The sequence below is a fragment of the Lepus europaeus genome, chromosome 18 (genome assembly GCF_033115175.1).
Source record: "Lepus europaeus isolate LE1 chromosome 18, mLepTim1.pri, whole genome shotgun sequence".
NCBI lineage: Eukaryota > Metazoa > Chordata > Mammalia > Lagomorpha > Leporidae > Lepus > Lepus europaeus.
This window is the reverse complement of record NC_084844.1, coordinates 50,461,671-50,478,736: the sequence shown is the minus strand read 5'-3', so window position 1 is coordinate 50,478,736 and position 17,066 is coordinate 50,461,671. Positions and strand designations below refer to the sequence as shown.

The following is a 17,066-nucleotide window of genomic DNA, read 5'->3' as shown; positions in this document are numbered from 1 at the left end:
TAAAGATTGCCCAATTCTTTTTGTTCTAGGGACAGATGGGTTTCTTTTTTCCTTGTTTTAAAGATTTATTTGGGGCTGGCGCTGTGGTGCAGAGGGTTAATGCCCTGGCCTGAAGCACTGGCATCCCATATGGGCGCCAGTTTGAGACCCAGCTCGATCCAGCTCTCTGCTTTGGCCTGGGAAAGTAGTAGAAGGTGGCCCATTTATAAATCTTTTAAAAAAAGATTTATTTATTTGAGAGGCAGAGTTACAGACCGAGGTGGAGAGGGTGGGGAGAGAGGTCTTCCACCCACTGACTCACTCCCCATATGGCTGTAACAGCTGGGGCTGGGCTAGACTGGAGCCAGGAGCTTTTTCTTGGTCTCCCATGTGGTTGCAGGAGCCCAAGCACTTGAGCCATCCTCCACTGCCTTCCCAGGTACATTAGCAGGGAGCTGAATTGGAAGTAGAGCAGCCGGAACTGGAAGCACCACCCATATGAGATGCCGGTGCCACAGGTGAAGCCTCAATCCACAGAACTGGCCTCAGATAGGTTTCTTAAAAGAAATTATTCTTAAATAGAGTGTTGAAAGATGACTAAGTACTTTTCAGGCAGTTAGGCCATTTGCATGTGGTACAGCAGCTTAAGGAAGTATAAGAAAAGTAGTTCACAATTCTGATGCAGGAGGCAATATGCAAAATGTGAAATTGGTGCACTGGATTTGGGCCAGTCCTGGAGGTCTGCTACTAAGGATGTGAGCAGTAAAAAGTCTTGGAAGCCCCTCCCCCCCAACAGATTTATTGAGGTATAATCCACATGCCAAGTTCACCCTTTTCAATCATACATTTCAATGTTTTCTTTAGTTTATTCACAAAATTATACACCATCACTACTATCTAATTGCAAAACATTTTCATTACCTCACAAAACAAGTCCTGGACTCACTTGCCATCATTTCCCATCTCCTACCCCAAGCGCCTGGCAACCAGAAAGTTCTCTATAGATATTTGTGTGTTTTCAAACTGAGGAGTGATAATATCAATTTTGTGCTTTAGAAAGGTCAATTTAATGGCATTGTGGACACAGACTAGAGAGGACAAAGCAGAGGGCAGGAAAAATGAAGAAGGAACTACTGCTGTGGTTGTCAAAGTCAAGAAGACTAACCTATTCCAAACCCATAGAGAGATGTTTGACAGAGAGGTCTCCGTGGGGCTGGGGAAAGGTGAGATGTGTGAGTCTGCTTAGGCTTCTGGCTTGGGTGGGCAGGTGAGTGGCTAGAGGGTGTCAGCTCCTTTTTCAGTAGAGGACAGCTGAGCCAATGCATATCAGCAGTGCACACATTTCACATAGATCCCTTCCGTTAGCCTGAGAGGCCAGAACCAGCTGGGCCCTGGAGAATTCCTGGGTGACAGATTTACCAGCATGTATTAAAAATGAATAGGAGTGGTTACTATAGTATATTGCCTAGAATACTTACTGAGTTGAGGGTTTTAATGTTAAATAAATTTGGGAATGCTTGTATTATATATCATCTCTAAAGAAGACACTCGTGTGATTGAGACTTTCAGCTCAGTCATGTGGTTAAAAAAAAGTTTAAAAATTCTGTTTAGCTCTGGCCATTGTGGGCATCTGGGGGGTGAACCAGCAGATGGAAGATTCTCTCTCTCTCTCTCTCTGCCTCTCTGCAACTCTGCCTTTCAAAAAAATAAATTTAAAATAAAAATTCTGTTTAATTCAGGGTTTCTAAAACTTAGCACAGAAATCTTTTTCTCATATATTCTCAGGAGCACACTTTCGGAGACTTTGTTAAGAGAGATGGTGTGGGGATGGCTCCATGTTCAACCATAGGCTGCCAGGCAAGGGCAGAATTCCAGGCAGAAGAGACAACCATTGGCTGGACCTAATCTAGTAGCCATTTGCTAAAGAAATTGCCTACCATTAAAATTCAGTGTTTCTGATTGGGGGTTCCTAAACAGTTTGCCATCTGTTGGAGCAAGAGCGGCAGCAACACAACCAGTTAAAACACACCTGGCAGAAAGCCAATGACCAGTTTCTGGAATCTCAGCGTTTGCTGATGAGAGACATGCAGCGAATGGAGATCGTGCTAACCTCAGAACAGCTCCGACAAGTTGAAGAACTGAAGAAGAAAGATCAGGTGAATAGCATACTCAGGACTTGATTGCTTTGTTAATGATGTCCTCACACACATGATTCTGTTACCTTACATGTGTTAGAGATTGATGTCAGCTGAGACAAGTGATGGCTGTCACCCTAAAAAATATAACACCTGCATTTGAGGGATTTTGTGTTTCCGGTTTAGAAATTGCCTGTGTAGGGTTGGGGGGGGGGGGCATTGATTTAGAAGTGATTCTCTTCAGAGAGTGTGGGATGCAACAGTGTATGTTTCTGGGGAAATCCTTCCTACAGTGCTATCCAGTTCTGCCAGGGCTACTGAGTTGTGTCAGTCCAAACCAAGTCTGAGGTGACCGTGTTCTAAAATCCTCACTAGAAGGTGCAGGATGGTGATGGAGAGGCTGAGTGATATGGAAGGGCGGGTGTGCAGAGTGCTGGATACCTAAGATCCTTTTCCCCCTTATCTTTTAAAAATTTGTTTCAATTACATGAGTAATACACAAATACATTCTCATTACAAGTTTGTTTTAAATACAAAGTAAAATGCTCACGTGAATACAAAGTGATCAAGTGAAAATCCTTGCCATTTCCCACACTTCCCCTTTTCAGAAGTAAGTTTGGTAGGGAGTCTGCAGAGAAGTTCTCTGTGTTCATGTGTATATTTAGGGCTTCCCTCACCCTATTTTTTTTTTCCAAGATTTTATTTTATTGATTTGAAAGACGGAGTTATAGAGAGAAGTAGAGAGAGAGAGGTTTTCCATCTGTTGGTTCACTCCCCAGGTGGCTCCAAGGACCAGAGCTGAGCCAATCCAAAGCCAGGAGCCAAGAGCTTCTTCCAGGTCTCTCACGTGGGTGCAGGGACCCATCCTATGCTACTTTCCCAGGCCACAGCAGGGAGCTGGATCAGAAATGGAGCAACCGGAACCTAAACCAGCACCCATATGGGAGGCCAGGGCTGCAGGCCAGGGCTTTAACCCGCTGTGCCACAGCACCGGCCCCCTACCCCACCCTATTGCAACTAGTATCAAACTGAGTATTTATGCTATTATATAGTTTTCCCTTAAGTATTATCCTGGGAGTATTTTCATCAGAGTTCTGTCTTGTTTACTGGTAGCATGTATATACCATAATTGATTTATTCTTTCTCCTTATAGTGGACTGCCTAGATGTCCCACAAAATTTGATCACCTCAAATAGTGTTAACAGCTAATATCTTTTACCATGTTGCATATGTGTGCAAATATTTCCCTATGGTATTTGCACACATGTGTTCATAGGTTTTCTAGGTATTTTAAGATATATTTTACATGGGCCGGCGCTGTGGCCGGCATCCCATATGGGCACCAGTTTGAGTCCCGGCTGCTCCTCTTCTGATCCAGCTCCCTGCTATGGCCTGGGAAAGCAATAGAAGATGGCCTTAGTCCTTGGGCTCTTGCACCCAAGTGAGAGACCTGGAAGAAGCTCCTGGCTTCTGGCTTCGGATCTGCCCAGCTCTGGGCATTGTGGCCAATTGGGGAGTGAACCAGCGGATGGAAGTCCTCTCTCTCTCTCTCTGCCTCTCCTCTCTCTGTGTAACTCTGACTTTCAAATAAAAAAATATATTTTACACTGCCTTATTGGACTTAGGTTCAATTTTATTTTTTATATGTTTGTCTCAAACTGTTGTCTGTTCACTCTGACTCATTCATCTTGTATGTGGGAACCATAACATAAGGATTTAGATTCTAAAGTATAGATCTTCACATGCCTTTCTTGCTTCCCCTAAAGACAGTCTAACCTTTACTGAGATGGTCATTTAAGTCCGCTATTAACACTTCCTGAGGCCTTACTGTGTGCCAGTGTCATGCTAAGGCTTCATATCTAAAACTGTATCTCAAGTGGTTCTCAAAAACAAAACTCTGTATACAGTAGAGACTGCAATATTACCCCTGCGAGAGTCGTTATAGCGGATCTGAAGTCTGAGCTGACCTCGAGGTCCAGAGTGTAAACCTGTAGTCACCATCCCTTCTCCATGCCCCCCTCAGTTCCCAGGTACAGTTGTTCAGCACCCCCCCACGGGCAGCTCTTGCAGGCCTGTCATTTGTGCTTGCTTTCGTTCTGCCTGGAACCCTTGCCTGTCTGCTCATCTTACTGATCTTTGATGATCCAGCTAAGTGTTAATTTTTTTTGGACCCCCTTAAATGAAATAAGCTATTGTTTTTTTCTCCTGTAGAACCTTGCACTTAGGTGAGTAATTTTAAAAGTTTATGAAAAGTTGAAGTTAAAGATAAGCTTATTTTAGTGCAAAATTTTTTAAATCCATGCATACTATGGGTCTTAAAAATTTCAGGGGAAATGCATATTATGAAAAAGCTGTTTTTGAATTTCAAAACTTTTTTGCTGGAGCCAGCATTTGGTGCAGTGGTGAAGGCACCTGGTCCAACCCCAGCTTTCATTTGGGGAGTGGGCTAGCAGATGGGAGATCTTGTCTTTATCTGTGTCTTTCAGAAATAATAAATACAGAAAAAATTTTGCACCAAAATAAACTTTTTTTCTGAGAGATTGAGACCTAGGGCTCCCATCTGTGAGTTTACTCCCTAATTGCCTGAAATGGCTGGGCCTACGCTGGGAGCCAAGAACTGAATCCTGGTCTCCCATGTGGGTGGCAGGAATCCAGTTACTGGATCTGCATTAGCAGGAAGCTGGGGCCAGAGCTGCAAACAGGACCCAGGGACTCCAGTGTGGGACATGGCTGAGCTAAACACCCACTCCCTCAAACTGATCTTTAATTTGGTTTTCCACGAACTTTTGAAGTACCCGCAACTTGCACTGTGATCATGTGTTTCTCCCTCTTTGCTAGGCTGTTCTGTGGGACATGAAATTATTGAACTCATCTTTGCTCAGTGAATTATTATACCAACTAATCATTCCTTTTGTAGTTGATATAAATTTGTACGTGTTTCTAATGGATGTGTAATGTCATAATAACTTATTCATGTTTCTTTTCTACAATAGAAAGAATGTCCTATATAAATTTTCCTTTCTTGTATGTATCGTTTGGGGGAGGGGCATGGGTTGCTTTCTTTTGTTTTGCCTACTTTCACATTGTATGCTTTTCTTGGAAGCTACTTCCTCATTTTTTTTAGTAGACCAGAATTATAACTTTGTGCTTTTAGCGTTGAAATATTTTGTTGTGACCAGAGGCCATGGATGTGATCGCAAAGCAGGAGGCTGAGGTGTTCATTGCCCTCACCGGAATGTTCTGGTCTTCCTTTGTTTGCAGTGGTCAAAGAACGGCATGACTCATTCAGTGCAGATTACCTGGGTAATGTCCCTGTTTTTTCTTTCCAACTTTTAGGAAGACGATGAACAACAAAGACTTAATAAGAGAAAGGATCATAAAAAAACAGATGTTGAGGAAGAAGTAAAAATACCAGTAGTGTGTGCTTTAACTCAAGAAGAATCTTCAGCCCAGTTATCAAATGAAGAGGTATGGTGAATAGAGTGACGGGTTGTACACACAGTGTCTCCATTTTCAGCTTCTTGTATACCAATTAATTATTGTATTCATGGGGGAAGTGCTTAGCTTCTAGCTGAAAATTAGCTAAAATGACAATATTTTCAGATGTTTTTCTTGGCAGTCTAAGTAGCACTATTTGAAACCTGTTTCATTTGCCATGTGAAATAAATATTCCTTTCTCCAATAGTACCAGAGTTTAAATTTCAGTTTTTTTTTTCTTTTAAAAAGATTTATTTATTTATAAGTCAGAATTAGAAATCTTCCATCCACTGGTTCACTCCCAACTGGCTGCAACGGCAGGAGCTGGGCCAGACTGAAGCCAGGAGCCAGGAGTTTCTTCAGGTCTCTCACTTGGGTACAGGGGCCCAAACACTTGGGCCATCTTCTGCTGCTTTCCCAGGTCATCAGCAGGGAGCTGGATGGGAAGTGAAGCAGCTGGGACTTGAACCAGTGCCCATGTGGGATGCTTAACCTGCTGTGCTGCAGCACCAACCCCAGTTCCAGAGTTTAATACTTTACAATAAATCTCTAAATATTGTCTGCAAAATTTTTTAATGTAAATGATAAAGGTTACTAATACTTCGAGGTTTTTATTTAGAAAAGAGATGATCAAAAGTATCTAAACACTTAGCTCTCTATAGCATATGTATGTATTTTAACCAGCGTTAGGTCTTAAGCCCTGAGAACAGTGGGTGAGGTTGGGGCAGATTGTGATGAAGTATAGCAGGTATTGGGAATGGGTAGAGAAGAGAGATCTGGAGGTAGAAGACATAGGTGTTCTTGTGGCCTCCTCACCTCTCACTGTGGTGTGTTTGGTAGGGGTCTCCTCACTGGGTATCGCTCTTCAGCCTGTCCCGCTCCATTTTCCCACTGCATTACTATGAGAAATTGAAGGACATTCTTCTTTCTCCCCCCTTCCTCCTCCCCTCCACTTCTCTCCTGTCCTTTCTTCTCTTCCCTGTCCCCTCTTCCCTTATTCTCCTCTCTCCTTTCTTTCTTCTTCCTCTCTCTCTTTTACTTATTTTAATATTTATTTGAAAGGCAGAGTGATGGAGAGGAAGAGACAGAGGTCTTCCATCTGCTGATTAATTCTCCCAATGACTGCAGCAGCCAGGGTTGGGCCAGGTAGAAACTAGGAGTCAGGAACTCCGCCTGTGTCCCCTACATCAATTGGATGATAGTTTGGGCCATCATCCACTGCTTCCCGAGTGCATTAGCAGGGAGCTGAATTGGAAGCAAAGTATCCGGTCTCAGACTGGCACTCCAGTGTGCGATGTTGGCATTGCAGGTGGCAACTTAACCTGTGCCACAGTGCTGGCCCAGATTCATTTTCCCCCATTAGCTACTTAAGTAAATACATATTTCTTCCTCATACAGGTGAGGCCCTTCAGAATCTGGATTCAGTTTTAGCCACATTGATTGTTGTCTTGTGCTACTCTTTCTACCTTGCAAGATGGTTCCTTCATCCGGAATGCTTATCTCCCTTTGCCTTTCTGAAATCCTTCAAAATCATGCTGGTAATCTCATCAGTGAAAGAACTACTACTCTTAACTACTTTTAGGGAAAAACTGGCGTCCAAGGGCGTTGCCAGTTGAGTGTGTCTTCTGGCCTTGTTCCCTCGGTTTAGCCAGATCTTTCTGCTTACTGGCCACATAGACTTGCCTCGTTTGTATTGTTTCTGCTGTTTAGAATTCTATACTGTCCCAGCTTGGTGAATGAATTTCACTTAAGTTGAATAAAGGTCTTTTCTTTCAAATGGATCATTTTTCTGTTTAGTTTGCAGATTTATTCTTAGCCATGGATAATCTACTTACTGGTGACTTTTATTTCTGGTCATGGATTGGCATTTTAAAAAGCTTTTTTATGGACGAGCATTTGCCTTAGTGGTTAAGCTGCCAGTTGAGACTCAGTCCCATTTTGGAGTGCCTGGGTTCAGGTCCCGGCACCACTTCTGATCCAGCTTCCTGCTAATGTATACCCTTAGAGGCAGGCAATGGCTCAAGTACTTGGGTCCCTGCTACCCACATAGGAGACTTGGATTGGGTTGGTTTTCTGCCTTCTGGCGTTAGTCTGATTCAACTCTGGTTGGTGTGGACATTTGGGGAGTAAATTAGTAGATGGAAGATCCCTCTCTCTCTCTTTCTCTGTCTGCCTTTCAAATCAGAAGAAAATAAATAGAAAATTTTAAACTATTAAAAAAAAAAAACTAGTAGATGCTGAAAAGTGTGATGTTCTTGTTTTTGCACATTCTTTGTTTTTGACTTCACTGGGAAACACTTGGCCTAGTTCTGTGCCTTTTTTTTTTTTTTTTTTTTTTTTTTTTGTAATAGATTCCCAGGAGAATGTCTCAATTTTTGGGTACAGCCAATGTTACATATTTTTTGTATCACTCAGTCATCTACCCAGGAATGTTTCAAAAGCAGGAAAACAGGGAAGGGAAATATATTGTGATTTACACTGAAGTATTTTTCTTATTCTTGATTTTGTCTTAACAGATCCATATAACATATTTGTGTAGTATTATTTTTCAACATTGAAATACTCTTTAGACTTTCAGATCTTGTATTTTGCAGTTTGAATGTTAATTTGGAAAGTACAGAAAAAAGTCTTGTAGAATAAAAATGACTGGTAGATTATCTTGCCACCTGGAAAGAACCATTACTAACATTTTGGGATGCATTTCTCTTCTTCATTTTTCTGTTTTCTTTCCCAAAAATAACATAGGTGTTTTTCTGTTTATACTTTTTAAACATAGTCACATTACAACTACATAATTTTTATGTAAATCCTCTCCCTCCCACTTCAGTTATACTCCAAAGTTTTGGCACATCATTACATGTTTCTCCCTAAATAATATTTACTGACAGAATTTTGGTGTGTACATGTACCATGGTTGCTTTTGAAATTCTTACTGATTTGTGCTGGGGCTTTAATTTATCAAGGTGACAGAGTGATGCTTACAAGGGGAAGCCGGTGCTTTTGGAAGAAAAGTTTAGGTTGCTGTTCCCCTAGGAACGTAGAGACAGCGCACCCTGCAAGGCCACACAGAGAAGTACCAGGGCTGGTCAGGAGACAGAAGCAGGAGTGAGAGGAAAACGTGGGCCAAAGCATTGTTGAGATTTCTTTGGGAAGTGCAAGAGGGAAGGGACATAGTTTGGGATTGTTTGAGTCGTCCCAGCAGATCTGGCGACATAAGAGTTGTTTTTAGCTGTGTAGCCCCTCCTGCCTCAGGTTGGTTGAGGGGAGGGGAGCTAGTGGCTTGGTGTGTGTGCGTTAGACAGAAGAGGTGTGTATGAGAGATCTTCACCAGCAGGTGTTGTTCTCTCTGACATTAGCTAGCCCGAGGAGACCCAGTCTCCTCAGTCAGCAAGGACCACCCCAGGTCAACGTCATGTGATAATGAAAACCATGATTGACACGCTGATACAGTCAAGTTCTCCTCTTCACTATAAACGTTTTCATTGTCATGCCATAATGCTATACTATATGTAACTTCCTTGTGCAAAAATCATCATGACTGTCTCTGAGTATTTTCTTAGTCACAAGTTGTTAGGAAAGGATCAATGTAAAAGGTATTTGGACGTTTTCTTGAGTCATGTTTCAGAAACACAAGAGCAGTTCACACTTCTCCCAGAGTGTATGTTTCTTATACTATTGCCAGTGTGGTATTTAGTTGTTTGTAAAACGTCCTTTGCAACTTTTCTGTCCCTATTCACTTCCCTCTTTGGTGTCATTGCAGAACCCTATGTGATAGTAATAGGGTGTTAGGTTCCTTTGTAGGCTAATGGAATGGGTTCTTATTCCAAGTTTGATTAAATTAGTTATTTGGGATTTTAGCCATATATACTAGATCTGTGTTCTTAGACATGTGAACTTCAAATGAGTAAAAGTAGGAATCAACATAAAAATTAAGTTTAAAAAAAGTTTATTTTTAGAGAGTGAGTTTCCATCTACTAATTCACTCCCAAAATGTCCACAATGGTTGGGACTGGGCCTAGGAAGTTGACATCCAGGTCCTCCATGTGGTTATCAAGAATCTAATTACTTAGCTGTCACCTGTTGCCTCTCATGGTCTGCATTAGCAGGAAACTGGAATCAGAAGCCAGAGCCAGATATTAAGCCCTGGAACTCCAATACGAGTCATGGATATCTTAATCAGTAGGTTGAAAGCCTACCTCATGTCAACTTTGTATTATATTTAAATAATATATACATTAAATGTGGTACACTGAGCGAAAGATGCCAAAAGCAAAAAAAAAAAAAATGTATTAGGAATTATTTTTTAAAACATGAAAAAAAACAATTATATTCCATAGTCTCCTTTTAAAAAAAAAATGATTTATTTATTTGAAAGGCAAAGAGAGAGGTCTTCCATCCACTGGTTCACTCCCCAGATGGCCGCAACGGCTGGAGCTGTGCCAATCCAAAGGAGCCTCTTCCAGTTGGGCGCAGAGGCCCAAGGACGTGGGCCCTCTTGTACTGCTTTCCAAGGCCATAACAGAAAGCTGGATTGGAAGTGGAGCAGCTGGGACTCGAACCAGCGGCCATATGGGATACCATCATTGCAAGCGGCAGCTTTACCTGCTACGCCACAGCACTGGCCCCAAGTCTCCTGTTTTTTGTAAAAGAAAGGTCAATTAACAAAAAGTAGAAAGGATATTAACGTATAAGGGTAATCCTTTACATTGGATTAATTTAGTTTAAGAAAAACTTAAAAATCTTAGAACTTTCCTTGTTTTTCTTTCCTGACTTTGCAACTGTATCATGTAATGACACTGGTCTGCTTTTTTTCCTTTGGAAATATGTCGTAGCACATTTGCTGTAGAAATTGAGATGGGGTAGATTTTGGCCTCGTGGTTAAGATGCTGGTTAACAGGCTGACAGTATGGTGCAGTGGGTTAAGATGCCTTGGAGTGCTGATTCTGAGTTCTGACTGCTCTGCTTCTGAGAGGGAGAGAAACTGTTCTTGCATTCACTGGCACATTCCCCAAATGGCCGCAATTCCCCAAATGGTCTGGTCCATTCTAAAGCCAGGGGCCCAGAACTCCAACTGGGTCTTTCATGTGGATGGCAAGGGACCAGGTACTTGGGCCATGAACTGCTGCCTTCACAGGCGTGTTAGCAGGGAGACTGATTAGAAGCGCCACAAACAGGACTCAAACTGACACTCTGATGTGGGATGCTGGTGTCGCAGGTTATTGCTTAACCTGTGCCACAACACCAGCGCCCTCCTCCGTCTGATGTGAAAACCTTGTTACACCCCAAAGTAGACCCCCAAACCCACAGAAGATGTACTCCCCATTCCCTCCCAACCCCAGTCACATCTGCTTTATCCTGTGTGGATCTGCCTGTTTGGGACATTTGTACAAGTGAAAGCACTCAGTATCGGACTTTTTACCTCTTGCTGCTTTTGTTTAGTGAACCCACTTTTAATGTATTGAGTACATCTTTCTTGAAACTTGGTTTCCAGAATACCACGTTCTCATTTTCCTTCCGGTACTACTGACTACTCCTTTCTCGGCCTGTCCCATGAATGTTGATGTATCTCAGTGCTCTGCCTTAGCCGTTGTCATGATATAATGGTTTCTCCCAAGTCTCTGTGCCCATCTATTATGTAGATATTTCCACTTGGGTAAATAACAGACACACTTGACATTACCAGTACTGAGTTCCCCAACTCCTTGAGTCTGGGTAAATTTCTCTCCCTGAGCTCCCAGAGGCTTCATCATTTTATTTCAGACAGTTTTCTAAGTGCCTACTTACTTTTTTTTTCATGGAACTCTATGCATCTTGGGGTCAGAGATTGTGTCTTGCTCATGGTTGGGTCCTGAGGGCTTAGATTAGTACCCAGCATATAGAAGACACCCAATAAATATTTGTTCAATGATTAAATGAAGGTAACACATTCACTATTGCGTGTTAACATGTGCTTAATATATTATGGTATGCAGAGAATTGTCTAAGTTGGCAATATGTGTTTTCACATTTCAGGAGCATTTAGACAGCACCCATGGTTCAGTCCATTCCTTAGATGCAGACCTGTTGTTACCATCTGGAGACCCGTTCAGTAAGTCGGACAATGACATGTTTAAAGATGGACTCAGGAGAGCGCAGTCTACGGACAGCCTGGGAACCTCGGGCTCTTTGCAATCCAAAGCTTTAGGCTATAACTACAAAGCAAAGTCTGCTGGAAACCTGGATGAGTCGGATTTTGGACCACTGGTAGGAGCAGATTCCGTGTCTGAGAACTTTGATACTGTGTCCCTTGGGTCACTACAGATGCCTAGTGGGTTTATGTTAACCAAAGATCAGGAGAGAGCAATCAAGGCGATGACACCAGAACAAGAAGAGACGGCGTCCCTCCTCTCCAGCGTTACCCAGGGCATGGAGAATGCCTACATGTCCCCCAGTGGTTATCGCTTGGTCAGTGAAACGGAGTGGAACCTCCTGCAGAAAGAGGTATGGGGCCTCTCTGATGCTTTTCCTTTTGCTCACTTTGCGGGACACTGAGTAGCTCTGGGATTTGTTGCTCATTCAGCAGATAGTCTTGAAATTGATGCAAGCACGTATTACCAGCAAGTGAGTGTTAACGCCCATCATCTGCCCCTGGTCATAGCCTGCTTTGGCTAATCCAGGTGACTGTGACAGAGAGGGGTGCTAACCTGCTAGTAGCATTGAGTGAGAACGTCTCTGCCTAAAGTCACACCACTGACGTTGGAACAACCTGCCTGACTAGCATCGCTGAGTTCAGTAGCCTGAATTTGGTTTGCAGTTTTCTAAAATCTTGCTTTAAATCTAAAGTGCAAATCTTTGTCAGCAGGCAATATGGAGAGGGGGTGGAAGACATGGGAGAGAAAAAAAGGCAGCCTTAATGAGGTTAATTTTCCTCCTGGGAGTTTTTGCAAAGCCAGAGCATTGGGAGATGGGAGTTTAGCTGTGCACTTGCGTAATTCTTTGTAGTTTACAAAGCCCTTTCACACACCTCCTCTCTTTGAGCTTTCTGGTCATCATGAGGCAAACAGGATATGATTGTCCCCAGTGTAGATGAGAAAAAGTGTTCCTGAACAGTTAAATGATTTACCCAAGTGTTTCCCTTGACCCTGTAGCAAATTCTGGGTTAGAATCCAGGTTTTTTGATATCTAGTGCTTTCCACTACTCAGGGCTACTTCTATTTAAAGAACCAAATTGGTAATTAACTGGAACAGCTTATTAAACCTGAAAGGAACTGTTCTCCTTGGTCTCATGCAAAGCATACATGAGAAGGCGCTACCTAACACTGTCACACCCACTTGTAATAGGAGCTGGTGAAAGGGGAGAGTGGCACTGTTTTTTCCCCCTCCCTGTTGGTTGAGTAGTACTGACTTCAGCTGTGGGTGCCACAGAGGGGGTTACCTTTTGCTTTCTCTGTGTTTTCCTCAGATCTGTTTTGTGGTCCTTAGCCTCTTGGCAATACGTTGTGTCCCTTGTTCCACTGTCATGCATGTACTGGAGATTGACTTTTTAGATCCAAACTTACATTGTAACTTCTCTCCTGAATCCTTGGAGAACTTGTTTACTCTATGTTACATTTTGAGCAACATCAGTAAGACTGCCTATGCATCCCTCTAGCATATGTTCCTCTAGTGTGTGATCTAGAATGGTTTTGTTTTGCCTGATAGGAGCTAATTTTGATGCCCTTCAGGTACATAATGCTGGAAATAAGCTTGGTAGACGTTGTGATATGTGTTCCAATTATGAAAAACAGTTGCAAGGAATCCAAATCCAGGAGGCTGAAACGAGAGACCAGGTGAGTTTCACTTGGATGTGAAAGACATATGAGCAGAGTCACGAAAGCAGGTGATGTGTCCTGGGAAGTACCTGCAGGTGAGGTGGCCGGTGTGTTAGACAGGTGTGTGTTACAGACAGTATAGAAAACTGTTGAGGAAGACTGTGATGAGGCCTTTGAGGGAGAGGGAGTGACTGAAGGGGCTTACATTTTACCCAGAGGGCTTTGGGAGGCAGTTAGTGCCTTTAGGTGGGGGAAATGTGTGACGTGACTTCTGTAGGAGTTAGGGGGTCAGGATGGCTTGCGGGTCTGAGGCAGAGGACAGAGTTGAAGGAGGGAGGCCAGTGCTGCAGACCAGAGGAGAAGCAGACATTGTGAAGTGAGATCATGGATGTGAAAAATGATTTGTCAGCTATATAGAACAGAACAGGTAGTTGTCTCTTGAGGTTATTTTATGGTATTTCTCAGCAAGACAAAGATAAACCACTTTTAAAAATTATGGAGTTAAACTTTTAAAAAATTTTATAAAGAATTCTGATTCTTTGTCCTAAATTGACATTTAAAATAATACAGGTGAAAAAGCTGCAAGTGATGCTAAGACAGGCTAATGACCAGTTAGAGAAGACAATGAAGGATAAACAGGAGCTGGAAGACTTCATAAAGCAGAGCACCGAGGACTCCAGTCATCAGGTAAACGAGGGTTTTTAGTGTGGCCCAAGGTGGATGACTGGCTTATCGCAATGAAAACAAATTTGAAGAGTGTGGTCATGTTTCTGTTGCCCTGAAGATTTGTCAAGTTTTGTCTTACTGTTTGTGTGTGTGTGTGTGTGTGTGTGGTGCCTGTTTTTTGTTTTATTTTTTGTGGTGCCTATTCTACAGATTTTTTATGAAATACTTTTGAAATAGTTAATGGATATATATCAGAAGCCTCTGCTTCTCCTTTCCCCTTTTATTTATTTATTTTTTAAAGATTTTATTTATTTATTTGACAGGCAGAGTTATAGGCAGTGAGAAAGAGACAGAGAAACTTCTTCCTTCCGTTGGTTCTCTCCCCAAATGGCCGCCTTGGCCAGCACTGCGCTGATCCAAAGCCAGGAGCCAGGAGCTTCTTCCTGGTCTCCCACGTGGGTGCAGGGGCCCAAGCACTTGGACCATCCTCTACTGCTATCCCAGGCCATAGCAGAGGGCTGGACTGGAAGAGGAGCAACCGGGACTAGAACTGGCAGCCATATGGGATGCTGGCACCACAGGCGGAGGATTAACCTAGTGTGCCATGGTGCCGGCCCCCTTCCCTTTTATTTTTATTAGATTTTTCTGCTGTACAAGAAACTTGCTAACTAGAAAGATACTAATTCTTCTCTTTTTAACTTCTTAAAATATAGTATACAAAGGAAAAAAAAGTCCTAACTTAAATAGGTGTACCAAACGTACAGGAACTACATCTGTGCAAGCACTGTCTAGACTATGCAATAGAACATTAGCCAGTACTTTCCCCCTCTGCTTATAGCTCTCCCAGGTAACTACTGCCCCAACTCCATTATATGTAGTTGTTTTTTAATTTAAAAAAAAAAAAAAGCCAAGCAATCCATATTCTTTGTCTCAATTTAACAGTGTGATCCGTATAGTGGTTCGTTTTTGTTGTTGTGCACTGGTGCTGTTGTCTGGGTAGACCAGCGTCTCTGTCTTGTTATGGATGCCCGTCGTCATCGTTTCCAGTTTAGGGATGTTGTGAATGATGCTGCTTTGGAATTTCAGTGTGGAGCTTAGTGGGTGTGTTTCTGCTGGGAACACAAGAATACTTCAAAGAGTTCATGGAAAATAGAGTTAAAAGAGGTTTATTTTGGCCGGCGCCGCGGCTCACTAGGCTAATCCTCCGCCTTGCGGCGCCGGCACACCGGGTTCTAGTCCTGGTCAGGGCGCTGGTTCTGTCCCAGCTGCCCCTCTTCCAGGCCAGCTCTCTGCTGTGGCCAGGGAGTGCAGTGGAGGATGGCTCAAGTGCTTGGGCCCTGCACCCTGTGGGAGACCAGGATAAGCACCTGGCTCCTGCCATCGGATCAGCGCGGTGCGCCAGCCGCAGTGCGCCAGCCGCGGTGGCCATTGGAGGGTGAACCAATGGCAAAGGAAGACCTTTCTCTCTGTCTCTCTCACTGTCCACTCTGCCTGTCAAAAAATTAAAAAATTAAAAAAAAAATTTAAAAAAAAAGGTTTATTTTGGTGTGAAACAGTGTTGAAATCCACACAAAGATTTCCCATAGTATGTGTCTTCCGTGTTGAAGTTTTATTTTCATTCTGTTTTCCACACACTTTTTGAAGTGCCCTCGTACGTCTCGGAGTGGAATGACTGGGTCAGTGTTCACAGTGCGCGTTCAGCGCGAGCACATCATGATGCCAGACCGTTTTCCACAGTGGTTTAACAGTTTATGCTCTCCGAGCAACGTGGGACCATTCCTGTGGGTCCCTGGTCTTGAAAAGCTTCATTCTATATTTGTTACTTGAATTATTGTCTTTCTGGTGGGTGTGTAATGAAGAGTGTTTCATTATGGCTTGGTTTGAATTTCTCTCATGACCATTGAAGTTACTGTATATTTTTCATGTATATTGGCCATTTAGTGTGTGTAAGAGTGTGTGTGTGTGTGTGTGTGTGAGAGAGAGAGAGAGAGAGAGAGAGAGAGAGAGAGAGAGAGATGCCCACTGAAGTCTTGCCTGATTTTTCTACAGGATTGTCTATTTTGTTTTACTTTTTAGTGGTTTTTGTTCTTGATTTGCTAGTTCTTCATAAAATTTTGTGAAAGCCTTTTGGTGACAGGCATTGCAAATGTTTTCTACTCAGTAGCTCAAATTTTTATTCATAATGTCTTGATGAACAGAAGTTCCTAATTTTAATGTGGTCACATTTATTGATCTTTAAGTGATTTTTGTCCTTTTTTTTTTTTTAAAGAATTTTTTTCCTACCCTGGAATTACCAAAATACTTTCATATATGTTGTAGAAACTTCATTATTTGTAGTTGTTCATAACTCTATCTAGGAATCCATCTAGAACTGATGTGTGCATCAGCTCTCCAAGGTCCTCTTTGTCATCTGTCAAGTGGATATAACGTGTGTGTGGACTAGTTTCAGGGACAGATTTAGTTGATGTGTTTGTCTATTTTGGTATCAAATTCTACACAGTGATTTATAGTACAGCTTTCACTTGATTCTTTTTTGTGTTTTTATTTCTCTACTAAGAGCTGTCCTTTCATTTGTTGCAAAAGCGTCCGCTAGTAAGTGCTAACAGCTACTTGGAAATCTTTGATAATTCCAACCTCGATCATCATGGAGCTGGCAGCTGTTGGTTTTCCTTGTTCTTGAGAATTGGGCTACGTCCGGTACTTTCATACTGCTCCCTGGGAATGGGGAATATCTTACTGTGAGACTCTGAGTTCTGTTAAAATCCTCTGGAGGAAGTTGAGTTTTTATTTTGTCTTAGCAGGCAGACAGCCTGATCAGGGCCACTTCCCAAGTTCTGTTGTGCCTTCTGTGAGTAGTAATTCTAGTTCCATTTTAAAAGCCTTTGCTATGCTGCTTTGTGTGTGGCCACATGTACACAGCTCGGGCATGAGTATGGGAATTAGGCTGGTTCAAATACAGAATTAGGGGATCTTTTTCTAGCTGTCTCCTCGCTTAGGTCACCTTCGGGCCATTTGGCCA

General features: G+C 42.6%; 1 protein-coding gene across 1 annotated transcript in view; it reads left to right on the top strand.

Moving 5' to 3' along the window:
• The window catches only part of RABEP1 (rabaptin, RAB GTPase binding effector protein 1), a 106,714-nt gene that overhangs the window by 65,278 nt on the left and 24,370 nt on the right, over positions 1 to 17,066 (top strand). Inside the window, exons 7-11 of the mRNA XM_062175191.1 lie at positions 1,957 to 2,135; positions 5,451 to 5,582; positions 11,604 to 12,071; positions 13,295 to 13,399; positions 13,952 to 14,068. Of these exons, the coding sequence (XP_062031175.1) occupies positions 1,957 to 2,135; positions 5,451 to 5,582; positions 11,604 to 12,071; positions 13,295 to 13,399; positions 13,952 to 14,068 (1,001 nt within the window). The remainder of the gene's footprint in view (positions 1 to 1,956; positions 2,136 to 5,450; positions 5,583 to 11,603; positions 12,072 to 13,294; positions 13,400 to 13,951; positions 14,069 to 17,066) is intronic.